Here is a 27,128-nt window from a genome sequence, read left to right as displayed (position 1 = left end):
TTTTAAAGCGTGTGTGTGTGTGGGGGGGGGGGTTTGTTTTGTTTTTTGTTTTTTTTCACCCTGAGCCCGCCCGTCTCCATTCTTTATGACTCTGGGCAGGATTTAACACATACACTTAAAAAATGGAAGAATAACTTCTTAAATTTGCAGTAAATGTATTGTTCAATAGATTTGATTTACTAGTTATGAGCCATAGAAGAGCCGCTATGGCGATTTATCGTGATGTCTCAGGAGTTGGAGTCCACTGCTTCTATCTGCTCTAATCCCCATAAAAATAATCCAGTGAAGGGAAGACCCACGGTGCATCTTGGCACCAGCTTGGATTGTAACTGCCACACCCCCGTCAGTATATCAGGGTCCCCCTCCAGACGATGAGACCATGACAGGTGGGGGAGGGGTGGGGCATGTCCCATGGATTTAGTGTCATTTGTTCTGAGTCGTTAGTTGGGGTCAAGGAGCAGAGGTCTCCAGGCATTGCAGCTTGTGAGAGATTTATAGGGCTCCACTTGCCTCCCTGGTGACTCTGCAGAGGGAATTAAATGGAGGGAAAAGCTGTGTGTGTGCGTGCGCACGCGCTGAGGGAAGGGAAAAACCAAGACTCATAATTCAGAGGGATTCAGAAGGGTCAGCCTCTTGGGGAAAACCTCTGCAAGATAGTCTCTGCTTTTGATTCCGAAAGCATCTGAAAGCGTTTCCTTCCTGTTCCCCAGGGAAGACTTGGAAAGGTGGGAGGTTCTATAGCTGGTGGGGGCAGGGGAGAGGGGAGGGTTGGCCGAGAGAGAGACAGGGGAAGACTGTTCCAGGCTGAGGGGCAGGTAAGGCCTCCAGGGAGAAGTATTTCCAAGCTTAGCCCTCCACGTAGGCTCAGCTAAGCATAGGTGGGGAAGCAGGATAGAGTTCCCGCAGAAGGAATAGTCTGAGCAAACACTCTGGGGTTTAGAGAGCTGTCGCACTTCCCAAACAGTGGGAATACAAGTGCAAGGGGTCCAGGAGCAGAAAGTGGAAAAGCAGAAGACACGAGGACTCGACAACAACATCAGACAGAGGAAGGTATGTCTGCTTAATTCAGAGGACAATGGGGATTCCTAGAAGGATTTCAACCAAAGGGCAACATGTTTGGACTTGTGTTTTGAAAAAAATCACTCTGACTGCTGTGTGGAAAATGGATTGAAGAACTAGCTTCCTTGGTTGGGCTTCCATTTCTGGAAAACTCCCTGCCTATCCTTAGCCTAGGCCAAGAAGCACCTCCCTGGGTCGCCTGCTAGTCTCCTGGTGTCCAATGCTCAGCAGCTGCATGGGTGCTGGGGTGAGAATGAGATGCTGCCCCTGCTCTCAGAAGACACAGTGCAATGAGACAGGCAGGGCTCATCCTGTTTGAGGAAGTCAGAGCAAAGCATGTTACCAGTGAGTACAGGAGGGTCACAGATTTAGCCAGTGGGTTAACTGGGGGGAGGCAGGAGCAAATGCCTAAGGTCTGGGTGAGGGGAGAGGCCTGTCATTCCTGAGGAAACCTGATCTCTGGCTAGACCACACTCTGTCGTCTCATGAGCTGCTTTTCTGTGGGTGTCTGGGGAGAGATGCATTGTGAAAGCTGGGTCTATCTAAGACCAGAACTTTCTGTGATGATGGAAATCTTCTCTATCTGTACTGTCCAGTGTGGTAGCCATTAGTTACATGTGGCTGTGGAGCACTTGAAATGTGACCAATACAGTGAAAGAACAGATTTTAAAATTTTAGTTTTAATTTAAATAGCCCCACATGTTTAATGGCTACCATACTAGCACAGATCTAAGATGTGAGATCCTCGTAGACAGTTCTACCAGACGCCGAGCACGTGAGAGAATTCTTCTAAGCGAGTCTTGTTTCTTGTGTCGGGGTCATTGTGGTAGAACTCAGGGCCTTGAATGCTGGCATAGTCAGACTTAATGTTTAAATCCTATCTGTGCCACTGTATTGGTCAGGGTAGGCTTACTACTTTAACATACAAACCCAAGGTTCAGTGGCTTAACATAATAAAAGTTTATTTGTTTTCATTCATTTCATAGACAAATTAAGGCTAGGAAGGCTCTCTACTCCACACAGCCATCCAGAGACCCAAGATCCTTCCTTCTTGTGGCTCCACCCTCCTCTAGGTCCTTGACATTCTCTGCATTCAGCCAGTGGGTGGAGAAAGAAAGAGCGCACGTAGGATTGCCCTGGATGTTTTTTATGGGTCTGACTTATACTACTTTGGCCAAAACTTAGTTACACAGCCAAACCTAACTTCAAGGGATCCTGGGAAATGTAAGGTAGCTATGCCTATGAAAAAGAGGAACTGAAGTTGATTAGCATCTAGTCAGTCTCTGCCACTGGTACCTACTAGCTGTGTGACCTTAGGCCTTAGTTTTCTTATCTGTAAGATGAGAGTAAAGTAAGAATTGGTGAAGGCAAAATGAAATAATTCATGTGAAAAATGTTAAATCCAGTTGGGATTCATGACTATAATTCTCGCCTCTCAGTTTGGGTCTCATTTTTGTTATTGGGCAGCAGCTCTGCTGACACCAAAAAGCTTGCACGTGGAAACATCACTGCAAGGCATTTTATGCATGCTCCTTTCTCCCCAAGGAGCAGGTCAGACTTTGGAGAGAATTCAGTAAGCCCTTGTGCTTGTCAAACCCAAGGACTACCCCTCAGACACAGATGCAAGTACTGGCCAAACGATCTTAGCATCATGGAGTTAGGAGGAAGAGATCTTATCCCCTGGAGAGATGGATTTTGATGGCCATAGGAGGGTGCAATTACTGAAATATTTACAGATGGAACTACATGACATCTGGAATTTGCTTCAAAATTATTAAGGAGTGGTGATGAGTAGGGGTATAGATAAAAGGTGATTGGCCTTGAGTTGGTAATTATCAAAGCTAAGTGGTAGGTTCATGGGGGGTATATTATACAATTCTCTCTTCTTTTGTGTATGTATGTCTGAAATTTTCCATAATGAAGAACATTTTAAGGGCCATGAAGATCCTTCTTTAACAGGCTTTGCAGAGAAATCCAGAAACCTCTTATGACCTTGCAGTATGGGGACAGTAGCTGGACTGTGTTTACTTACTTGTTGACTCATCAAAGCAATGAACAGTTTTGCACCTGGTTCTCCCACAAACCCAGTGAGGCAGAAACACCCAGCCCCAGCCTTGAGCTCTGAAGAAGAAATGAACTTGAGCCTGAGTATCACAGATATGCAGAGCTGCAAGGGCTTTGGCACTCATGAACTGTGTCTGTTTACCAAAAAGAGGTTGGTATAAAAAACTGGTATATAGATCCCCTCATCAGAACACTTGCAAAGGCTACAGATTTGATTTTCTAGCTGCAAAATTCAGAAACAGCCCACCTGGTTGCTTATAGTTGTATCAATGTGGTCAGTTTTATGAATGGACAGTGATTCTGTGGAGTCGGGAGGCCTCCTGTCCCCTCAAAACATACCCCGTTACTTGGATGGAGCCTCAAATCCCACTCACTCTATTTCATGACCTTGGCTTTCATTATCCTGTTAAAATGTGAATACTGTATCTCTGGACAGGATAGTCACTTACACATTAGTTTAAATGATTTATCAGTTCTTGCTGATGAGGAGGGAATGGAGAGAAATAAGCATTGAAACTCAAGGCTGAAGAAATGGGGTGCCACAGAATGGAAGGAGAAGCCAATAGAAAAACGTGTCTAGAGACAAATTTCTCTGATTTCACACATTTCCTGGGGTCTTGGTATGAAGAATAACCACATGGAAAGAACTTGAGTGACCTGTCTGAACGTCTTCACAAACAAGCACTGGAGAGAGCTGTGCCTTAGACTTAAAAGCTCTAGTTTCAAACATGTGTAAAGTCAATTACAAGATTATGATAACAGCCAATACTTTACTTATAAATGCATATGAAACATGTTATATGAATTATCGAACTCAATCCTCATGGATGCTGTGAGTCAAGATGATCACTATAATCCATTTTACAGGTGAGGTAACTGAGGATCAGAGAAGTAAAGTGGCTTGCCCAAGGTCACACAGCTTGTAAATTAGAGCCAAGATTTGAAGCCAGATCTATCCTGAGCCCATATTCTCACCTCCACTGTCATAGGTTTCCTGATGTGGTTTACACACAATTTTATACTTAAAGTTCAGCAAGCTTTGGTCTTGGCATCTCTTTGTGCCAAGCCTAGGTTCTGGCTATCTGGTTTTTTTTTAAACTTATTTATTTATTTATTGGTTGCGTTGGGTCTTCGCTGCTGTGCACGGAGGCTTTCTCTAGTTGTGGCAAGTGGGGGCTACTCTTCATTGTGGTGCGTGGGCTTCTCATTGCAGTGGCGTCTTGTTGCGGAGCACGGGCTCTAGGCACGCGGGCTTCAGTAGCTGTGGTGCACGGGCTTAGTTGCTCTGCGGCATGTGGTATCTTCCCGGACCAGGGATCGAACCTGTGTCCCCTGCATTGGCAGGTGGATTCTTAACCACTGCACCATCAGGGAAGCCCTGGCTAACGGGTTTTTGACAAGCCTTCTAGCCAAGTTTTATGGTGAGCACAGTCACAGCTGCAGGCAACCCAGGTACATTTCCAACTGACGGCATCTTGGTTGTTCCCAAGGTGGTGATATTCTAGGGATGTGATTGACATTCTTCCAGAAGGGAAAGAAAAGACTTCCCTAAAAACCAATCTGGTTCAAGAGCAGAACACTAGCCTGGTCTCTGCGGACAGCATCCACTGAGGTTCTCTTTGTAGATCCGAAAAGGCTGGAGGAGGGGGGCTTTGGGGCTCTTTTCATCTAGGACCAGTCAAAAATCGAACACCCTCATGCTTTCTCTCTGTCCTCATGACAGTGCTTCAGCTCAGTCAGATAGAATCTGGAGACTGAGCAGTTGACAAATTTATCACATATTCTCAGTTACACACAATCAAGGGAGCCATGGGAATGAAAGTTAAAATAAATCCCTAATGCAACGTTCTTGCGCATCTGCAATGTGCCAAGCACTGAGCTAGCACATTCAGAGATGGCTAAGATGTGGTCCTTCCTTAAACAGCTTAAAGTCAGAGAGGGAGGCCACCGTGCAAACAACCAAGGTAATAAGAGAATAAAATCTATATTTGAAGTATGCAGGAAGGACTGTGGGAGCCCAAATGGGGAATGCTTAGTTCCTCCTGAGGTGTGGAGCTGAAATTAACCAATACGTCTTATGTGACCTTTGGGCTGGGTATTGAAGGTCTGGGGCTGAGTGGAAGCTTGCTAGGAAGACAATAGGAAATAGGAAGTGGTGGAAGGCATTTATGGAAGACAGTACAGCACGTACAAAGACACGACAGTGTGAAAAGATGTGATTTGGTCAAGTAGCAGAGAAAAGGGCTGCGTGCTGGAAAGAAAAATGAGTGTGAGCAGAAGAAGGTAAGACCAGAAAGGAAGAGCAGGAGATGACAGGATCAGAACAGGGTTTTTTAGAGGAAACAATCTTTTGTAGAAGGTTGAAGGCGAGTAGTGAAATGAAGCAGAGGGGTGCCCGTGTACAAGGATGGAGATGCACAGTAGATAGTTAGGGGTCAGGGAGAGCTCAGGAAGCAATGGTCAGAACCTGAATGGGCTTGAAACCAGGGGCTCCTGTCAACTCTCCAGGGAAATGGGCAGATGGAGATGCAGAGAAGATGAAGGACAGAACTGTGGGAAACATCAGCACACAAGCAAAAGGAGCCACAAGGGAAGAAGAGAACAGTCCCTGCACCTCTGATCTGCACCTTCAGCCTCTACCAAACCTCCTCCAAATTCTCACCAGCAAGAAACTGAACAGATGAGTAGTATTTTTTTCCTTCCAGTGCCTGTGTCCCCTTCTCATATTTGCTTTTCTTCTCCCCTCCCTTCCTCTTTCTTCACCTAGCATCTCCCTCTGAGGGAGGTCCTGATGAGCAGAAGCCCTCCCCACTGGGCTATGCCCCACCACGATCTGCCTGGGTTGGAGCTGGTCCCCTGGAAGGACTGACTTTTCGAGCCAACTTTGACGACTTCTCATTTGCCATCACTGGTCTAAGCATCTTGGCTAATGCGATGACCACCCAGGCAACTGCTGGCCTCCCAAATGGGGTTAGTGCTGCAGGGAGTGAGGCTTCCTCCACTCCCTCAGGAAGGACCCGAAGCATCGATGGTTGTAGGAGTTCAGCCATCAGGCCCACCACTGTTGACAGTACATCCTGGCCTGGCCAAGCTGGGCAATCTGGGCTGATACCCACAGGTGAAGCCCTGGTGTTCTGAGACTGGGCAAAACTCCTCAGCATTTATGCCACCACCACCCACCTCACCTTGGAAAATGAGAGGAAGCCAAGGCATCACCAGCCTTTGGCATTCCTCAGGAAGATTTCACCCTGAAGAAAACTCAGAGGGTACAACCCTAGCCTGGACACACTGAGTCCCTACCCCATACCCAACCTACAGAGGAGACGATAGAAGAGGCCAACAGAGCCAGGTCAAGGGCGTCCTCTTAGGGCAGACCCTCTATCTGACGGAGGGGGCCACTCTGCTCTCAGAAGAGCAAAAATGCAGCAGTCTGGGGAGTGGCAAGAGGGAGGGTTCAGAGCTTCACACTAGGTGTGCGGCCTGAGATGCATCAAGCACCTTCAGTTTCCCCACCTATAAAATGGTGATTATATCTACGGTACCGGATTATTGGAGAACTAGCAAGGAGTCCAGAATATGGCGGCTCTTCAACTTAAGGCTGATATGTTAAGCCTGATACAATCCAAGGACTTGCAATGCTGCTTTGGATCCCTTGGACAGCCTTCCTATGCTTGGTCCTTTAGAACTACCTCTCCTGTTAGTGGCTTCCTGAATCCCCAGCTGTGGGACCTTGAGGAAGCCACTTAACCTCTCTGTACCTTGATTAGCTGCTCAGGGACTGAGGCAAAATAAACTCTGATGGCCACTGAGTAAATGCTCATATGCCCATCTGTGGGAATAAGGGGTAGGAGGCAATGGCAGAATCAAAGCCAGAGGACCCCAAGCCCAAGGGAGACTCAGAATGAAGGGCCGCCCCTACTAAGTCCCTCACTGCAGCTCTGCTTTCATAAAGCCTTGCTTTACATAGTTAGGTAAATAAGGGAGGCTGCATCCATATGGGTATCTAGGGTCCTTACTTACTTCTCCAGCATAAAATTACCCCCGAGAAATGCCCCATGGGCTTCTGACATGATCCAGCCCCTTCCTTATTCCCATTCCTGTGGTTCTTCCTCTATTCCTCATCAGACGTCTCCCTCTTTGGGGCTGGGAATCAACTACCTCAGCCAGGTGAACTTGACCCATCCTGGGCTGTGGCCTGGCATCGTTATTATTATATGCACGGAGGTGTGTGTCTTCCTGTGTCTGTGTGTCTGGTCCAGCAGTTCTACCTTCCTCTCCAGGCAGATTTCTTCACACTTCCTGTTGGCACCACTCCTGCCTTAAACAGCAACAACAACCAACAGTTATATTGTACTTCCTATGTTCCGGGCATCGTTCTAAGTGCTTTACCCGTGATAATTATTTATTTTCACCAGACCCTATAATGTAGATAGTACTATTTATTGCTATTTTAGAGATGAGGAAATCAAGGCACAGAGAGGTTAAGTAGCTTCCCCAAGATCACACAGCTAGTAAATAACAGAGGCAGGTTCAAACCCAGGCAGTCTGACTTCAAAGTCTGTTTTTTACCTCCAAGATCCACAGCACCCTGAATATAGAAAGCCGGCAACCCTCAGAGGTCCCACCCTCCAAATTCCTGCCTCATCATGGGGCAAACTGGTGAAGCAGTCTAGCCACAAGCAGTGAGGGTAGGAGCAACCCTTATGGACACTCTGAGGCATAGCTTCTAAGAGCGAGCCTGAGCAGAGCAGCCCTGGGAAATCCCCAAACAGACACACCAGCCCCAGCAAGTCAGCAAACTTGGAGGCTGCGGACTTGGCATTGGGCTACCTCTTACCCCCACAGTCCACACGGTGACAAGCTCTGCAAATAGCGGCCAGAGCCACAGGACTAAAGAAGAATCCTCATGTGTGCACAGCTTGGAAAGGACACACACGCAGAGCACAGTCATCCATAGGAGCACCATCTTTAAATAGAAAAGATAGCCTGAAATACACCCTGAGCTCACGTGTGTGCTCGCTCTCTCTCTCTCTCTCTCTCTCTCTCTCTCTCTCCAACACACACACGGCCAGGGCCAGCAGATTGACTGAACAAATGCCTTAGCTGTGCTGGTGGCAAGGGAAGGAATTCTAGTGCCCTGGCAGCTCCTAAATTTCAGTTCCTATTTAAAATATCTGAATTGGGAGCATCGACAAGCTCCCAAATTAGCTTTTTAAATAGAAGCTGGGAGTTAAAGGAAAAGCGGCCGTGTCATGGGGGAAAAGCAATTGAGAATCCTGGCCAGGCCAGGCCAGAGGCAGAGAGGGGAAAGGCGAGGCCAGGCAGTGCTGGAAAGATGCAGTGGAGGGCGGGAGCCCATGGGAGGGCAGCATCTCCAGGCAGTGGCTCCTTCAGCCGACAGAGTCAAGGGGCCTCCCTTCTGCCCATCACTTGCTCTCTCTCTTATTTTCCAGGTCACCTGGTTGTGAGAAGAGATGGTAAATAAAAACCACACTGGCCTAGACTAGAAATTTAAGTCTTTCATATTTTCCTTCTAGATCTTCTCAACAGAAAGGAGAGTATAGTCTATAGCTACTTTACGTAAATGATGAGACGTGAGCCTGGGAGGAATGGGGCCAGGTGTGTGTGTGTTGGGGAGGGGGAGGGGGGATTCTGAATCAATGCCCTGTCTTCAAACAGGGCTGACCAGGCACAGGAGAGAGCACAATTGTCCTGTAAGTATACCTCTCTGGAGGAGGACGATGCCCCCAATCTAACTGTTCCTGGAAATCTCCAAGCTTTGGGGCAGACTCAGCCCTTGAGCTACCCGCAAGATGCAAAACAAAGATGGGAATGCACAAGAGTTCAAACCTGGGCAGAAATAAAGTACCAGGTTTTAACTCTCCCAAGTTGGACATGGGGGTGGAGGACTGAAGGAAACCGCCCTTCCATGGGCCTGCCCACCCAGAGTCTGGGGAACTCCTAGGGGTCAGAGAAGTTGTGAGAAAATTAGCTCTTCCCCGAGGGATGGGAGGAGGGAGGTGGGAGCAGTGCCAAGGCCTTCCCTGAATTCTTCCCTTGTCTGCCAGGGAGCGGCACTGTTGTTAATCATTATTACTGTATGTAAATCAGTATGCAAATCCCACACCGCTCCGGGACTTCTGGCAAATGCTAATAGAGCCCACGCCCAGCTCTTGAAGGGCCAGTGTACACCTTTCAGAACGAGAAGCTGAAGGGGGTTTTGGGGAGAGTGGGTGAATGAGGGGCTTCGAGTCGCCAGGGGCCCACTGGGGCTCAGGCCACAGTGACTTAATCTACAAAAGGGCCAAGGGTTCTCACAAGCCAGAAGCCCCGTCTGGACTCGGAGATGTTCTTTCCCAGCCCCTTCAAGAACACCCTTCCCTTCACCGCACACTTTGCTTTTCCCTCGGTCTCTGTCTCACACCCAGAACTGTGGTCGCTCAAGCCCTGCGTTCCGGTCCCTGCTGAGGCACAGAGCCGCCTCGCCTCCGGAGCGCCAGGCGATTCCGGGTACCCAGGGCGAGATCTCTGGATTCCGGACACAGGGAAAGCTGGAGCCACGCGGACTGGCAAGGCTCGAGAGGACTGAACCCTCTGCGCACATTGGCCGAGAGTGTAGGAGTCTGGGCCGTATACCACTCTCTCCGGATGCTCCAGGGCTCCATCCGCCCGGCCCTCCGGGCACGTGCCGACTGCCGGCTCCCCATCCTGGCCCAAGGCATCGGGCAGTGGGAATCCATGGGTTTCGGAGAGGGACCGAGGGACTGGGCGGACTTGGGTTGAGTTCACGCTCCCAAGGCCAGACTTTTGGGTCTGGGTACTGAGTACACGTGGAAGGATAAGAGGGCAAATCCCTACCTTCGGGTCGTGCCCCTCGGGCTCTGGAAAGAAAGCGGCTCTTACATGGGGCAAGGGCATTGTGTGTCCCCACGAGACCTCTCCAACCCCGGCCACAGAGCTCAGAGCCGCGGCGAGCCACGAAGCTTGCGCGGTGTCGGGCTCCACCTCCCCAGGTGGCAGGGCTCGGCCGCAAGCAAGTGCTGGTGTCGCGTGGACAGTCGGTGAGAGACAACCAGCTGGGACCACACACACCCCACGCGCGCACACACTGGAGCTCCCTTCCACCTCTCCCCGGGTCCCCAGCACACACGCCCCCGAGCTCACACTCACGCCTACTCCCCGCTCCGCCCCCACCCCCAGGCCGCGCTCACCTTGCCACGCTCACCCCCGGCCCACCCTCGCTGGCACACGCGCTCACACCCGCGTCGGCACACTCCACCACCTCCAGGCACACCCTAGGATTCCTCCACTGGCCTGGGGAGACGCACCAGGCTCTGCCTCGTCTCCCTGCCCCCCACCCTCGCTCACGCGCGCGCCCCTCTACACACACACACACACACACCCTCTCACGGGGAGTCACTCCCCCTAGCACGCCCTCGCCCTGGGCACCCTCCCGCGGCGAGCCTCCGGGTCCTCCTCATCTCTCCCTCCGCTGCCTGGCGGCCCCGCGCTCTCGAGCCCGGCCTGGAGCCGCTCGGCCGCCGGGAATCTGTAGGGAGACGAGGGCGCAGCCTCGCCGCCTCCCCCGGACTCTCCTCTCCGCCCCGCCCGCGCCGCGCCCCCACCGCCTCCCCCTTCGGGAGAGGGACCTCGCCAGGCAGCCGGTGGCCCGCCGGGCTCCTCTCCGCAAGGCGCCAGCAGCGGCGGGGGCAGGGCGCGAGCGAGGGAGCCCGCGAGCCCGCGAGCCCGAGAGCGGAGCGGCGAAGCGGGGAGGGAACGCGCTGCTGAGCCGGGGCTGGAGCAGCGGCGGCAGCGGCGGAGGGAGGGCCCCACGGACAGACACACGCACGAACGGACCGAGCCAGGGAGGGAGCGAGAGAGACTTCGCCGGCGAGGAGGAGCGGCGCGAGCCGCGGCTGCTGGGCGCTTCCCCGCGCTGCTGGGTGCTCGGCGCCTCCGCGGCCCCCGGCTCCCGGCCTCAGCTTCCTCACGCGCGCGAGGCGCGGGGTGCGGGGCCCGGGGCTCGCTTCGCCGAAGGTAAGAGGAACGCGACCAGCCTTCAGGAGCCAGGAAGTGCGAGGAGCGCTGCTCCCACGCCTGTTGCTCCGGCTGCCCACGCGGCACCCTCCCACTCCTGCACCCGGGTGGGTGGGCGCTGGGGCGCCGGAAGGATTGGGGGTGGGGCTGGCGCCGTGGGGGAGCAGGCAGCCGCCCCGGGGGCGTCGGTTCCCTTGGGCTGCGGAGCCACCTCCGGGGCAGCTAGGCGCTGTGAGGTTTGGAGGTGGGGTTGTGAACCTCTGCCCTCCTTCCATTGGCCTGCCTTCCCTCGGGGGTGCCAGAGGCAGCGCCACTGGATCCGGCGGCAGGTGGCGACGGCTCGCTTGGTCCCCCGCTCCTTGTGAGGGGAGAAGGAGAGAAATGGCTGAGGGTGGAAGCAGGGAGCAGTTTGGGGCGCTTCAGAAAGTTCTCCAGCCGGGCGATCCGGCGGTGTGCCTACCAGAGGCTGGGGGCCCGCACATCTGGTCCTGTCCGACGCCGCTTCCACCCTGCGAGCTCGGAGAAGGGTCTCTGAGTGACACCGTGGGCCAACGCGGCCCGGGGGAGGCCGTTCCTAAGGACTCACTTTGCGAGATGTTTACACTGCGGATGAGGCGCTGAAGGGACTGGGCAGAGAAGTTACCTGGAATCAACTAAATTCCTGCACTTGTTTAGTGTTGACATTTGAATCGAGTCCAAGATGTTCTGCTTTTATCCCGGGCAGCCGTGATATGTCAGCAACAGGCTGAGGTTCCGGACCTGGAATCTGATAGCACTGAGAAGGCTCGGTTGTATTTCTTAGGAGAGGGTGCCTGAACTTTCTCGCGATCCTAGGTACAATGCAATCTATTTAAGACCTGGTTGCTATGTGGTGCATGGTGTATTTTGCATGAATTCACAGTGATGGTTAGGTTTACGCCTTTTTTTTTTTTTTTTTTTACCATTACTTCAAGGGAACCTGGATATTAAACGTCTGTAGAAAAGCAGCCTGGGCCAGCACGAATTCAGTGCAAAACATGTGTATCTTTCCCCATGTGGACATGTTGGCACAGGGGTGGGAATAGATGTGTTTATTTTTCCTTGTCTCTACTTGAATGCAATAAAATCCAAGTACACAAGGGACCCCCAGAGGAAGAAAGATTAGTGGCTTGTTCCCTTTCGCTGTTGAAGAGGCTGGAGGAAAAAACAAGAGTTCAGGAAAGTGCCCTGGCCAGCCTAGGAGTGGCAGTGCAGAAGAGGAGCTCTGTGTGTGTCCCAGGCCTGTACCCCAAGATCCCCAGCTTGGCACTCTGTCAGTTTCGTGCCTGCTTATGCAAACCCTGTGGGCACAGGAGAATGCCCCCTGGGTTGTCAGGACCTTCTCCTCCCCCAGACTGGCCCTATTCTGGGCTGAGCGATGTGTCATAAAATTGTGGAAAGTAAAAGTTTCCAGAGCCTCTCCACACCCAGCTCTCTGCCGAGGTCACTGAAGGGCAGACCTTGGTGACATGACGTTTTTGTTGCCTTGTGCCTGTGCTCAGGTTAGGTGTCAATCCCCAGGACAGGCTGCCTGGTCACTTTGCCCACGTTTGGCCCTCTACCTCCTCCAGAGAAGTTGGTTAACAGGGCTGCCTTTTTACAGCAGGCGAATGTGTTTCCCTTTTCCAGCGTTTTATTTTTCTTTTCCGTGTCATTTCAGCACTCACCTGTTTTAAATGTCTCTTCCCCATCCTCCCCCACCCCCATCTTTCCCACTGTCAAACTCTTCTGCCAAAAACAAAAATAGCTTCAGATTTTTCATTTGTAAGGCATCCACGTCCTAGTAAAACCTTGGCATTTGAGGCCTGTGCAGTGCCATTGGCTGGAAATGGGGCCGCACTGTTGTGCCTGTTGCAGGAATTCATACCCAGGTCAGCTCCAGGAAGTGTTGGTGCCCATCAGGGGGTGAGCGCTGTGGTGATGGCCTTGGAGAAGCCCTGCTTGAGCCGGGTCATGCCGACACAGTTTGTGTGGAGGGTATGGCTGATATGGCCGTAGGCATGGTATCTGGTGGGGGCACCTTTCCTCCCCTTCAAAACACACACACACACACACACACACACACACACACATACACACTCACACAGAAAGTAGCAATGGGGTAATTCCTCCCTTTTTGGTACCTTTTACCAGGGGAACAGGGCTTGAAGCTCTGGAGACAGCCTAGCTGTTGCCTGGCCTTCTTTGGGAAGATTGTCCCGGATTAATGCATGGCGTCAAAGTTTGGCCTTGGGACCAGAAGCTTTTATGATAGATAGAGAGGGACTGTTCTTCCTACCCCAGCTCTCAATTATTCATCTGAGAGCAGTTTGTAAAATACCCAGGGCCCTTGGAGAAGAGGAGATTGGCATGGGGTGGAGAGCGTAAGGTGATGGGGCTCAGCTTGGTAGAGGAAGGTAGCAGGCAGTGAGGCTTGGGAGTCAGGGTGAAACAGCACTGGGCACCACCCTATCAGGGTGCACAGCTGCATACCTGGCCCAAGCAGGGTGCTGCAGGGTACCTCTTGGCTCAGTGGTCTCTTACTCTTTGCCACTGGAACCCCTCAAGTTCCTGCCTTTCTGAGCTCCATTCTGGGATAAAGCAGGAATGTTAAGAGTCAGAGGTCCAGGGCCCAGGGTCTGGAGCCTGGCCCTCTTTACCCTCCAGGGGGGTGGCCAGGGGTTCTGTGGATGAACTGGGCCTTTGATTGCCTTGAGTTCTAAGCATTGCAGGTTGTGTGCCCTTTTCTGGGCACTAGCCTCATCAGGCATTCCCAGAACTGCCCTCTAAAAGGAGGCTCAGACTAACTCTGTCCCCACAGCAACAAACCCAGATGCTCTACTTCCTGCTTTGCAGGGGTGACTGCCATGGAGAGGTCTCAGCGAGACCTGAGCTACAGGCTTGATGTCCTGGATCCAGTAGAATCAAGGATTATTTGAGCTAAAGATCTCCTTGTCACTTTCTTGTCCAGTTATCTCATTTGACAGATGAGGGTTGTGAGGCCCGGAGGGTAATGGTGGCTTGCCTCCACAAGTTCAGGAGAGAATTGGAACTGGAGTGCAGGGCATCCAGACCCCATGCTTTCTGCTGCCTGGGGACAGGGTGAGGGGAGTATACATCCTGCTGTCTTCCATGGGAACATCAGTATCTGACTACACCTAGGTCAAGAAAGCCATGTGGCAGTGAGCTGATCGGTGGCCTATTGGAAAATCGTCAACTCCCATATACATGGAGCATAGTCATTTTGAAGGAGTCTCAGCTCCTTTTCTGAAACTTGTCAGCATAAATGCCCATGTCATAGGATTTTTGTGGGATTAATTAACTGTTGCTGTAAAAGTGCTTAAACCAGTGCCCACTGCATGGTCAGTGATCAGTAAATGTTGGCTAAATCTGAATTGGAATTATCTTGTCACCAATGTTTAAATTGTAGGCTTGCTTCCCAAACTTCCCTTGCTCCTTAGAAAACCTAGCTAAGTGTGTGCTTAGGGACTACAAATTCTCCTAGTAACCTAAAGGAAATACAGGGAGTTATAAGGGTAAATTTCTTGAAGAAAGATACAAAATGCACAGGATGTATTCCCAAGTCTTCTATCAGCAGCATCAGTGGCATGCGGATTACTCACTGCCGTGGATGAATGGTCCCCCTTTTCTTTCCTCAGTTCCCGTAATCAAGAACTCATCAGGCCTGTGCTGTTTTACTCTTCTCTGAGTGGTGACATTTAGAGGAATGTCATTGTCATTCCTGATGTCTACTGTGACACCTGAATCAACCTCCCTTTATTGAGGAAGCAGAGGGACCTGTGAATATGCTCCTTAGCATGAAGAGAGGGAAACTGAGGCAGAGATTGTCTCCTTGGGAAAACTCCACTGAGAGCCACAGGGAGTCAGAGGCACTTAAATTGGGTTCATTTTATTCAGATCTATCTTCAGAGCTTACTGAGTGTTTGGAGAGAGAATGCCCACCCTTGAAAACCCCTGATAGGCACGGCATGGAATAAAATCAGTGGACTGCAAATGACATCTATATAATCTGGGTTCCCACCTACCAACAGTAGGTTGAGGACCGACTACGCTACCTCCTGAGTTGTCATGTAAATGTTGAGGTATCATGGCCTTTACCCTTAAGGAGCTTCGTGTGGGATGGGGAAAGCGGGGAAGAGACATGGCTATACCCTTGAACTCCACGTTGAAACTGCCTGGGTTTAAATCTCTCTGCCTAATTATTACATCCTTTAGCCAGTTATACCTCCTCATACTTCATCTTCCTCACCTGCAAAATGGGGACGACAGTGGTGTCTGCCCCCTAGGGGTATTGGTGGGGTGGGCTGAGGTGGTCCATGTAAGCATGCAGTACTGGGCTGGCTGGCAGTGAGCCCTCAGTAAACATCAGCTGCTATTCTTCTTACAGGAAGACCTTGAGAAGCAGTGTAGCACAGCACCTCAGGGCACGTGGCGTGGGGTCAGACTGCCTGGGATGGGATCCCCATTCTGCCCCTTTCCAGCTGGCAGACTGCTGAATTTCAGACTTCTTCCTGGGTTTGCTGTGAGGATTACATGAGATGATCCACAGGAGACAGTGCAGTGCCTGGCATAGAGTCAGTGCTCAATTATTGTTGGCCATGATGATTAATAAGACAAAGAGGGCTTCCCTGGTAGCGCAGTAGTTGAGAGTCCGCCTGCCGATGCAGGGGACACGGGTTCGTGCCCCGGTCCGGGAAGATCCCACATGCCGTGGAGCGGCTGGGCCCGTGAGCCATGGCCGCTGAGCCTGCGCGTCCAGAGCCTGTGCTCCGCAACAGGAGAGGCCACAACAGTGAGAGGCCCGCGTACCGCAAATAAATAAATAAATAAATAAGACAGAGAATGTCTGTAATCCAGGCGAGAGGGTGATAGGTGCTAGGGAAGGGGGGCAAATAAAGTGCCGAGAGCCCAAAGGAGGAGAGAATTTCAGAGTGGGGAGAGGAAGGCGCATCACAGAGAGAGTGAGGCACAGGTGGGATTCTAACAGGAGGGCTGGGTGAAGGGGGAGGATATTCCCAACAGAAAGGAAGAGTGCCCACAGACAGAACCCACAAGGGCTGCACATGAGCCCGTCTGTGGTCTAGGATGGGTGCGTGGGACATGGGGCTGGAATCATAAACCAGGATCCGTTTATGGAAATGCCAGAATGCCGCCAAAGAGTTCGGACTTGATTTTGTAGGCTGTGGGGGAATCTTGCTTAGGGAGATTACCCTGAGCAGAATGGATTTACTGGGAAGAGGAGAAACAGGGTTGGGGAGGGGGGGAGATGAGAGACAAGCAGGCCAGTGGGAAGGAGGCCTGAGGGAAGTGAGGCCTTAATGAGGGCAGTAGAGCTCCTGTCTCATTATTTGGCGACTCTTTGGGTGGAGAAGTGAGGAAGAGGGCCAAGGCGACAGGCCCGGGGTTAGGGATGCTGTGAACAAAAGGTGAAGAGCAGTTTTTTGCAGGGAGGTAGACTCAGCTGACACCTGTCCAGTTTCAGAGGCATCCAGGTGGGAAAGTCCGTGGTGGCTCAGGAATGAGAGGGGGTAGAGATCTGGAAAACCTAGAAGAGTTGGGAGTCAGGAGAAGCAAGCAGGGTTACAAAGAAAGATGAAGATCAAATCCCATTACAAGACTCACCCTCTACCTCATTTCTTTAAACCAGCTGAATTCCAGAGGGTCCAAATAATTCTGAGCCAGGATTGGTTCTGCGTGATCAGTTTAGGATTTGGGAAAATGAGTGTCAACCCCAAACAATTTCCCGCTGCTGTTACGTGTGTTTCTGTGTCACCACATGTCTCCCCACAGATGGTATACATTTGGGATTGCAGAGTCATTTCACTATCATCTTTAAAAAGCCAGATTTGGGAAGGTAAATCTGTTTCCCAAAGCCAAATATAATTCTCTGCGCCACTGTTCCCTCCATCCACGCAGGTGATGGGGAAGTGTGTACTCAGCGTGGCTCAGAGAGCGGTGAGTGAAGGGCCGAGGTGGCCCAGCTCTGGAGGAATCTCTGAGGGTGGAGAGAGGCCAGGTGAAAGAGGCTGGCTTGGGAAAGAGTATTGTTATATAACCCGAGGGAGTTATGGATGGTGGGCAGATGGAGACAGGAGGCGAGGAGTTTGGAGATGGCAATAAGCGTGGATCAGCTTCCTCTGGGAGGGAGAGGGACAATGCATGGAAGGCAGGTAAACCAAGAATCCAAGAGCCCTTTGCAAGGTGGGGGAGGAACCCCAGCCTCACAACCTCTGCCACATCTTTCTATTATGGCTCTGAGGGCGTGATTGGACACGAGGCTGCTGGATGTCCCAGAGTTGCGCTCCACCAGAGTCAGCCTTCTCCATGGGACTCGGGGACAGAACTCCACCAAATCCTGGGTCTACTGTGGTCACCTGCCATCTCAGAGAATTGTCCAGACCTGGGCAGCCCCAGCCTCCTCACCCGTGAAGAGTGGAAAGAATGTGTTTACCTGATCTCCCTCATCCACATGCCATTCCTGATTACCCTAGTGGGTGAAGAGAGAAATAAAAATTAGCATGTTTATCCCACTTTTAAATTCATTTAATGAGAACTCATTTACCCTCTCCCAATTTAAATTCGTAATAATGCCATAACCTTTCGGAGCTGATTATTACCCACGTCTTCCCAGATCTTTCTGCTAAAGACGCTTTCCCTCCAAATGCTCCTGAGCCCTCTTGGAACTTGACAATTTGTCAGGCAGTCAACAAATTCCGGTGATACCACACTGCTGCACGGCCCGGTAGGCTCTAGGTGCTCTCCCGGCGAAGGGAGGGGAAAGAATCAAGTCCCCTCTCTTTGGTGGTGACTTCAGTTCCATTAATTTGCCTTCCAGACTTTTGCTCTTTCACTTACCGATGACCCTTCCCTGTGTCCAATTTCCCACCCGGGGGTGCCAATCAGGGACTCACTGGTTCTCCGCTCTCTCCTCCTGTCTCTAGGGGTCGCTGAACTAACTCTCAAGCTGGTGTGCGCGGTGGCGGAGCAGTGGCCGCCCAAGAGCTGGAGTCACCATGGCGGCCGGAGTCGCAGCCTGGCTGCCTTTCGCGCGGGCTGCGGCCATTGGGTGGATGCCGGTGGCCAACTGCCCCATGCCCCTCGCCCCGGCAGACAAGAACAAGCGGCAGGATGAACTGATCGTCCTTAACGTGAGCGGGCGGAGGTTCCAGACGTGGCGGACCACGCTGGAGCGCTACCCGGACACACTGCTGGGCAGCACGGAGAAGGAGTTCTTCTTCAACGAGGACACCAAGGAGTACTTCTTCGACCGGGACCCAGAAGTGTTCCGCTGCGTCCTCAACTTCTATCGCACAGGCAAGCTGCACTACCCCCGCTACGAGTGCATCTCCGCCTACGACGACGAGCTGGCTTTCTATGGCATCCTGCCCGAGATCATTGGCGACTGCTGTTACGAGGAGTACAAGGACCGCAAGAGGGAGAACGCCGAGCGGCTCATGGACGACAACGACTCAGAGAACAACCAGGAGTCCATGCCCTCCCTCAGCTTCCGCCAGACCATGTGGCGGGCCTTCGAGAACCCGCACACCAGCACGCTGGCCTTGGTCTTCTACTACGTGACTGGCTTCTTCATTGCCGTCTCGGTCATCACCAACGTTGTGGAGACGGTGCCGTGTGGCACGGTGCCTGGGAGCAAGGAGCTGCCGTGTGGCGAGCGCTATTCGGTGGCCTTCTTTTGTCTGGACACCGCCTGTGTCATGATCTTCACGGTGGAGTACCTCCTCCGGCTCTTTGCGGCGCCCAGCCGCTACCGCTTCATCCGCAGCGTGATGAGCATCATCGACGTGGTGGCCATCATGCCCTACTACATAGGCCTGGTAATGACCAACAATGAGGACGTGTCGGGCGCCTTCGTCACGCTTCGGGTCTTCCGTGTCTTCAGGATCTTCAAGTTCTCCCGCCACTCCCAGGGCTTGCGGATCCTGGGCTACACCCTGAAGAGCTGTGCCTCTGAGCTCGGCTTCCTCCTCTTCTCCCTCACCATGGCCATCATTATCTTTGCCACTGTGATGTTTTATGCCGAGAAGGGCTCCTCCGCCAGCAAGTTCACGAGCATCCCGGCCTCTTTTTGGTACACCATCGTCACCATGACCACACTGGGGTAAGTCCTGCTCTGTTGGACTGGAGAAGGGCGGAGGTTGGATTGACGATGATGCTTTGGATGGTATCAGGATTGGGCAGAGGAAGATGGAGTCGCTTCTCCAAGTTGTAGGAGCAAGGGAAGCCTCTCATCAGAAGAGGAAGGCACCTGAATGATTTGTTTGGGGAGGACAGGAGTCTTGGAATTGAGTTTTCTTTTTTGGGGGGGCATGTATTTTACAAAACATGGAAAATTAAATCACCATTTATTTTTTTCAGCCATGCCTTCTGTGTATGTGTGTGTGGTGAGGGAGAGGTGAGTGGTGATTGCTGCATGCTTATATGCATCTTGTGCTTGCAAGGGCTGCCTTGAGGAGAAAAACAGTGTAGCAGAAAGGAAGAAGACAGTGAGAAGTTCAGCGAGTGTTGTCAGGAGGGTACAGATTTCCATTAGCAGAAGACACCTAGAACACTCTGTTTAGATCCTTCCTGCATTTCTCCTTTGTCGTGTATTTGCAGGCTGTTTTCTCTTTTGCCTTACTTTTCTTCTCTGCTGCCACAGATGCTCAAGGGTTCAGTAGCTCTGAACAGACTTTCTCTAAGGGACTCTGAACTTGGGTTTTCTGCAAAGTGGGGCACCTGGTTTGTTTTTTCTCACTGAAGGAACAGCAGTCTTGCTTTCTCGGCCTGACTCTGTGATGGAATGATCCGGCCTTCCTGGGCGATTGTGAGATGGTCTGAATGGATCATGTGGTCAGACACAGTGGCAGCAATATCATCGGAGGGAGGGAGAGGCGCTCAGCGAGGTCACAGGTGACTGTCTCTTCCATCTCCCCGGGGTCCCCTCTGCAGCTGAGGTCACCAAAATGTATTTGCGGTACTGGGATGTGAAGATTTCCATCAGAGGATGGGGGGTGAGGAAGCAGATTACCATCTTCACCCTAACAGGATTAGGGCTAATGAAGGCAGCTTTACGGAGACATGTATTTCTTAGGGGTTGCTGCTTCAGCCTTTGCAACTCGTTGAGGCTAATGCAGAACCCCTTCATGATTCATATGCTGGGTCTATATTTGCTTAGGCCAGGAAGCGTTATATTGCTGATGGAGAATTCATGACGTTTTTTATTTGGTGTTTGACAGTTCGGTTCGTGGCGTCCTGGTGATTTGATTTTTTTTTCCTGGCTGAAACCCTGTGGCACCGGTATCGGTGTTTCCATAGCGCTGCATGTGCTTATTGGGAATGACTGAGCAGGTGATGGGACCTTTTAAAATGATTACGTTTGTCATTCTGCCACATGGGAGGGAGTAGCAAGGGGGAGGGTGAGAGGTGTCACTGTCCACGATGGGGGCATTCCATTCACCTCTGTCCGTCTGACAGAGGCCACCCTGCCCCTTCCTCCCTTTCCAACACACACGCAGCCTCCAAATAGCTGCTCCTACCCAGATGGGCAAGAAAGTCTGGTCCTTTGACCTTGCCTCTCTTGGCTCAGGGGGCGGATATGGCTTCCTGGCACAGTGGAATATTTAGGGATTAAAATGGGCTAGAGAGCTGGCCATGTGTCAGGAGAAGGAGGCACATTTGCTGCTTCTGTGCTAACCTGGCCATCCCTTCGCTTTCCTGAAAGGGACCGCTCCCACGGCCAGGACCTCCACGGCCGCGCTCTGACATGGCTCTGACTGTCCAGTTCCCTTAAGTGCCCCTTGGTGGGACTCATGACACCAGAGTGATGCCTCAGGACCACCATGGGGAGAAAACAGGACAGACTGATGGGTGTCATCCGTGGGATGGGGGATGTGGGACCGTTTCAGAGGAGATCAGTGGAAACTTCAGTGACCACCTCCCTGTTCCATTTTATTAGTATAACAGCGTATGTGTGTCTACTATGTGTCAGCAGTGTGCTGAGCACTTTGCATATGTTATCTCTTTAAGTCTTCACAATAGCCTTGCAAAGTAGGAAAAACTCTATACAACTTTGAAGATGCAGCAGGCGAGGCTCAGAGAGGTTAAGTAAATACCTGTAGTCACGTAGCTGCTACGAGGTGGTGCTGCTTTGCAAATACCAGTCTGGCTGTCTCCAGGACCCTTTCTGTTCTCATTCCCCCCTCTACTTGTTTCCGTACCATCAGGGCCCATAGGTGGAAATCAGCCCTTCGGAGCTATTTTTTTTTATTATGGTCTCAGGGTGTCATAGTCTGTTCTAGTCACATCACTATCGAAGAAAGAAAGCATCAGTGCAGTGAGTACTACAGACACCTCACTAGGCACACAGGGAATTTATAAATAAAACATTTCCTTCTGGCCAGTTTAAGTTCTGCCTTGGAAGTTAATGGCTGCTTTCATGGCAAAATCCAGTGTTTTACTGTCACTGGGGAGACCAGTGATTCCCTTTAGCCTTCACTCTGTAGAATCAAGGTCGAGTCCAATGTCAGGGGGTGGACAGTCATGGCCTCACATTTATTTTCGGGAATGCGGGAGGGGCAAAGCAAGAAGACTCTGCCAGAGAGTGAGACAAAGAGGAAGGGCAGGATACCTGTGTGGGAAGAAGCATGCTCCCCCTGACTGTGGGCACTGTGGACTCCTCACCCTTCCCTTCCCCGTGCATCAAGACGTCTAGCCTCGGCGAGGAAAGACTCACGGGCCAGAACAAGAAAAGAAGCCTTTTAGTTATATCTTCCTTAACCTCAGTTAGTAACGGGAAAGCAGGCTTTTTCTTCCCTTCCACCCTGGCTGGTGTCGCCCAATGCTGGATTGAGCTGCTTTGACTTTGACCTGGGTTGGCAGTGGGAACCATCACCAGGCTCCCTGCTCGGCTATACACAGCAGGTGTTTGGCAAAACACTTTTAAATGGATGGGTCAATGCGAATGGGACTCCTTTTCCATTTGCTTGGTCTGATACTGTTCTCAGTCCCTTCCAGACCCGCCTGTCCTCTCTCTAGGGTGGACCCAAGATTTGTGTCTGCCCCAGCCCTGGCCCCAGGGAGAGAAGACGGCAGCCTTCACCTGGTGTGTGGTCTCCCCTACTGGGGTGCTCTGCTGTGTTGTGGGGGTCTTCTTGCCCTTATTGGAGGTCTTACCCACCAGACCCTGGAAACCTTTCCTCTCCTCGGCTGGTTTCTGTCCTGAGCCCATTTACTGGCTCGTTGTAAGCTTGTTCGACCACTCCAGAAAGCCTGTCTTTTGCTTACTCTTCACTGGCATTTGAGCCCCAAGTGGCTGTGCAATACCAAGGACCAGTGTTCTGCCACGTTCCATGTTCTGTCCGGTTGCTTCCAACAATTCCCAGCAGACTCCTAGTTCTTCCAGCCTCCAGACCCTCCCCGCCCAAACCTTCCATTGCTTCCTATTTCCAGTCTGGAGAGACTGTCTTGAGTTCCTTTTCAGAGCAGGGCTGACTGACTGGCAGAGGGCTGATGTGCCGAGTGAAGGAATCCGCTCTTCCTGGCTCTGGTTGCCATCTCTGCCTGCTTTCCCAGGATCCGCTGATGAGTTACTCAGGTGTCCTCCAGGGAGGGATCTCCTGGAGCCAATTATTCCTATTTTTTTAATTTCTCAAAATATCTTAAGCACACAGAACAATAACAGCCCAGCTGCCATCAATGCTTGAGGATGACTTTCCTTTGCCACCTCCTTTGCTGGTGGGAAAGACACCTGTGCCCAGCCCAGGGTTCCCTTGTGCCCCCTTGACAGCTGAGCTCCCAAATTCACCATTAAAGGATTAATTTCCGTGCTCATAATGGATGCTATAAATAAAATAAATCCTCAATTATCTCAGTTAACAGAGGGAAGGGATAATACAGAACTCCCAATATTAAATAAGACCAGCACATCTAGTTTGGGAATGTATTATATGGCATAGACTTTTTCAAAGCAGATTTTCCCTCTTCATTTTATTTGACTTTGCTTGACATCACCATTGGGCGGACTGCCTGAGCCAGTCCGTGGGTGAAGCTCACGTGGGGCGTGGGGAAGAGGGGAGGAAAGCTTTGTGAGCAAGCATCCGCAGGGCCATGGAGGACCAGCTCCAGTCCTGGATAGGGTGAGGCCGCTCTTGGATAGCTTAAGGAGGGGGAGTTCGACCTGGGAAGGGCAGGGAGTGGTAGAGCAGCGGAGCAGCATCGCTCCTGATGAGGTGGCCCGCTGCTGCCTGGTTGGCTTGGCTATGTAATTGAGACCGGCGGCCTGTCTTCCCCCCGTGTCCTGAGATGAGAGAGCTTTTGACAGTGTCCAAAAATCACTTTAACAGGCTTCCCTGGTGGCGCAGTGGTTGAGAGTCCACCTGCCGATGCAGGGGACACGGGTTCGTGCCCCGGTCCGGGAAGATCTCACATGCCGCGGAGCAGCTGGGCCCGTGAGCCATGGCCGCTGAGCCTGCGTGTCCGGAGCCTGTGCTCCGCAACGGGAGAGGCCACAACAGTGAGAGGCCCACGTACCACACACACACACACACACACACAAATCACTTTAACGAAAGCAATCGAGTTTTACTTCTTCCAAGCAAAAGCAGCCTCCAGGTGATTTGCATTTCCCTTTAAAGCATAATCCTGGAAGGGTCCTGCCTCAGGTTTCCAGAGACTGGGAGCCGGGCCTTGGAGAGCAATACAGGCACTCCACAGAGCGGGGTACTTGATCAGGCTCCCCCAGTGGAGACAACCAGAGGTGTGGTTCTGTTAACCCTTCAATTCCTGAAATTCTGGCTGCACCATCATCCACTGCCTCTGGGGGGCCCACCAACCCTCCTCCCACCTTCAAATGCCTTGGTGTGGGACACTGGCCAGTCGGTGCCCACCTTTGATGGTGGTGGGTCCCTGCCCAGGGAGATCTGATCAGAGTGCCCTTACTGGGAATAAATGGCCTCAGGGTCTTTTCTTGGTTTGATATTTCTTAACCAACAGTTTTCTGGTGCTGAAATTCCTAAGAGTAGAAACCTGCCTCCCAACAAGGAATCATTCATTGATTCAACATTTACTGAGTGCCTACTGTGTACCGGGCAGCATGGTAGGCTCTGAGAATACACAGGCACTATGATGACATGTCAGCCCTACATAAGGTACAGACAAAATGAACTGAATTAGACTCAGTTCTCTTCCTTTGAACCAAAACAAGAGAGGGTGGGAACAGCAGTAGACCAAGGATCAGAAAAGAGGCTTTTACTCACACTTTTCCCGTCACCCAGAGACTACCCCTCACTCTGCTCTGTGTGTGGCTAACCCCCGTCATCCTTCGAGACAGCCCACATCGTCTCCTCCAGGAGACCTTCCCGGCCCTCCAGGAGCTCCGTGCCCCTCCTCCCGCCTCCCACTGCAGCCCCTTCATACCTCTGTCTTGCCAGTTGCCACATTTTATTAACTTTATTTGTTTATGTGTCTTTCTCCCAGGATATGAGCTCCTCAAGGGCAGGTCTCTATTCCAAGGATCATGGTGTGATCCATGCCTAGCACAGGGTCTGATATGTATTGGGCCTCAATATATATCTGTTCAACCAAACAGGTTTGTACCCCAGCTTACCCATCTTCAATTTTCTCACTTGTTAACCATCTCCTGCCCATTGTGAGAACCAATGAAAGTGCTGTCTGAATGTTGGTTATATGGTCATGTCCGACAGGATATTTGTGGGTGGGTGGAGATGGGGAGACCAAGCAGAGCATTCTCTGGTTCTGACATCAGCCTAGCAGAGTTGGGGCTTTCTTGCAAGGGAAGTTTAAGCCTTTGTCTTTCACTATTGGCTACTTGGCCAGGCTTCCCACTGCAGACTCTGGAGCAGGGAGGAGCACAAAGAGAGCCATAGATAAGCACCCCTACCCATGAAGTATCCCTTCATTCGATTATTTGAGTAGCTACTGGGCTCTGGGGATACAGCATCAAAGAAAACAACCCCTGATCCAGTGGAGCTTACATTCTAGTAGAGGAAAACACACAGTAAATAGAAAAATACATACATACATACATACATGTATCCTATCAGGCAGCAATTCATGCTGCAGAGAAAAATAAAGCATGATGTGAGAAATTGGGGGTGCTGGGTGTGAGACGGGGTGGAGCAAGGGAGAGTTGCTATTTTATTTATTTATTTATTTATTTTTGCGGTACGTGGGCCTCTCACTGTTGTGGCCTCTCCTGTTGCGGAGCACAGGCTCCGGATGCGCTGGCTCAGCGGCCATGGCTCACGGTCCCAGCCGCTCCACGGAATGTGGGATCCTCCCGGACCAGGGCACGAACCCACGTTCCCTGCCTCGGCAGGCCGACTCTCAACCACTGCACCACCAGGGAAGCCCGAGAGTTGCTATTTTAGATGAGGAGGTTAAGACAGGCCTCTCAGATAAGGTTACATTTGAGCAGAGATCTGAGGGAATGTGGGTTTCTTGGGGAAGAGCATTCCAGGCAGAGGGAACAGCAAATGCAAAGGCCATTAGGCAGGAGGGGCCTTGGTGCACTATTCTTGGAAGGGCAAGAAGGCGCTTATGGTCCAACCCCAAGAGCAGGTAGCGGGAAGCAGCTCATGCAGGGCCCTTATGGTCACCTCAAGGACTTGGCCCTTTGCCTTTCACTAATCTACTTAGAATGGGAAGCCACTGGAGAGTTTTGAGTAGACCTGACTCATGTCTTAAAAGGATCACTCTGGGTACTGAGTAGGGAATATATTGTACGGGAGAAGCTACCACAATAATCCGGGCAGGAGATGATGGTGGCTGGGATCTAGGGTGGTGGTGGCAGTGGAGAAGGGAGAAGGGAGAGATTCCGCATTTATTTGAAGGTAGAGGCCACAGGACACACATGCTGGTCTTGCTGTCAGCCTGCCAGCTGAAAGCTTCACCAGCTCCCATGGCAGAGAACTGGCCTGAAGACACATTCCTAAAGACCTCCACCACTGGGAGAAACGTTTCACAAGAAGAGGCCTCAAGGGCCTGCAGGATAGCTCCCAGACTCTGGCACAGAACAGACAAGCCCCATAGGCCGAGCTGGAGCATGGCCAGCTGAGAGCAGGGCTGGGCTGGACTGGCAGTCAGAGGGAGCATCTGCACCTGATTGAGGTTGTCTTCAACCCAGGCAGAATTTCCCTAGCACCTGCCAAGGGCTGGGCACCACCATGCGGGGACGATCTTGGCTCAGAAACTGAAAAGGAGAGGCCAGTCTCAGAGTCAGCAGCTGTGGTAGCTGCCGGCACAGAGGGGCAAAGCAGAGGGCTTCAGGGCTACGGAGGAGGGAGAGATGAATTCCCACGGGTGGGGTGTGAGCTTTGACGTTCTTCACACCAGAGTCACCACATTAGATTGCTCTTTCAATCCAACAGTTCAAATTGCTGCAATTTTCGGAAAAGGATTTCCACGCTGATGCCCATTTCACAGCTCTCTTCGGAATCTCTCAAAATCAATCTCTCTCTCTGTTTGGTTTTGTTCGGGTTTCCCTCTTTAAACATACCCATAAACACAAACATGATTCCTCCTGAGGACCAGCAATTATTCTGCCTGAAAATAGTGTAAATAAAAGGCATCCTGGGGGCTTCCCTGGTGGCGCAGTGTTGAGAGTCCGCCTGCCGATGCAGGGGCCACGGGTTCGTTCCCCGGTCCGGGAAGATCCCACATGCCGTGGAGCAGCTGGGCCCGTGAGCCATGGCCGCTGAGCCTGCGCGTCCAGAGCCAGTGCTCCGCAACGGGAGAGGCCACAACAGTGAGAGGCCCGCGTACCACACACACAAAAAAGGCACCCCGGCCCTCCGTCTCCCCAGGGGAGTGGCAGAACCCCTTGGTAACTACATGAGGATTTTTGTCTCTGTCACCCAGGTGGGAGCGCCTATTCCAGTCCTCACAGGGCTCTTGGCCACATGCCATCATGGCCGGGAGCTACTCCCGAGCAA

The 27,128-nt window shown here is 51.8% G+C and overlaps 1 protein-coding gene across 1 annotated transcript in view; it reads left to right on the top strand.

Moving 5' to 3' along the window:
• Positions 1-10,636: 10,636 nt before the first annotated feature.
• KCND3 (potassium voltage-gated channel subfamily D member 3) overlaps positions 10,637-27,128 on the top strand; it is a 222,352-nt gene continuing 205,860 nt past the window's right edge. The window contains exons 1-2 of the mRNA XM_082616187.1: positions 10,637-11,160; positions 18,120-19,297. Coding sequence (XP_082472313.1) covers positions 18,192-19,297 — 1,106 coding nt within the window. The 5' untranslated portion in view covers positions 10,637-11,160; positions 18,120-18,191. The remainder of the gene's footprint in view (positions 11,161-18,119; positions 19,298-27,128) is intronic.

The sequence above is a fragment of the Mesoplodon mirus genome (assembly GCF_964341445.2).
Source record: "Mesoplodon mirus genome assembly, chromosome: 3".
NCBI lineage: Eukaryota > Metazoa > Chordata > Mammalia > Artiodactyla > Ziphiidae > Mesoplodon > Mesoplodon mirus.
Note: the sequence above shows the minus strand (reverse complement) of the source record. Positions and strands in the feature narration are given on the sequence as shown.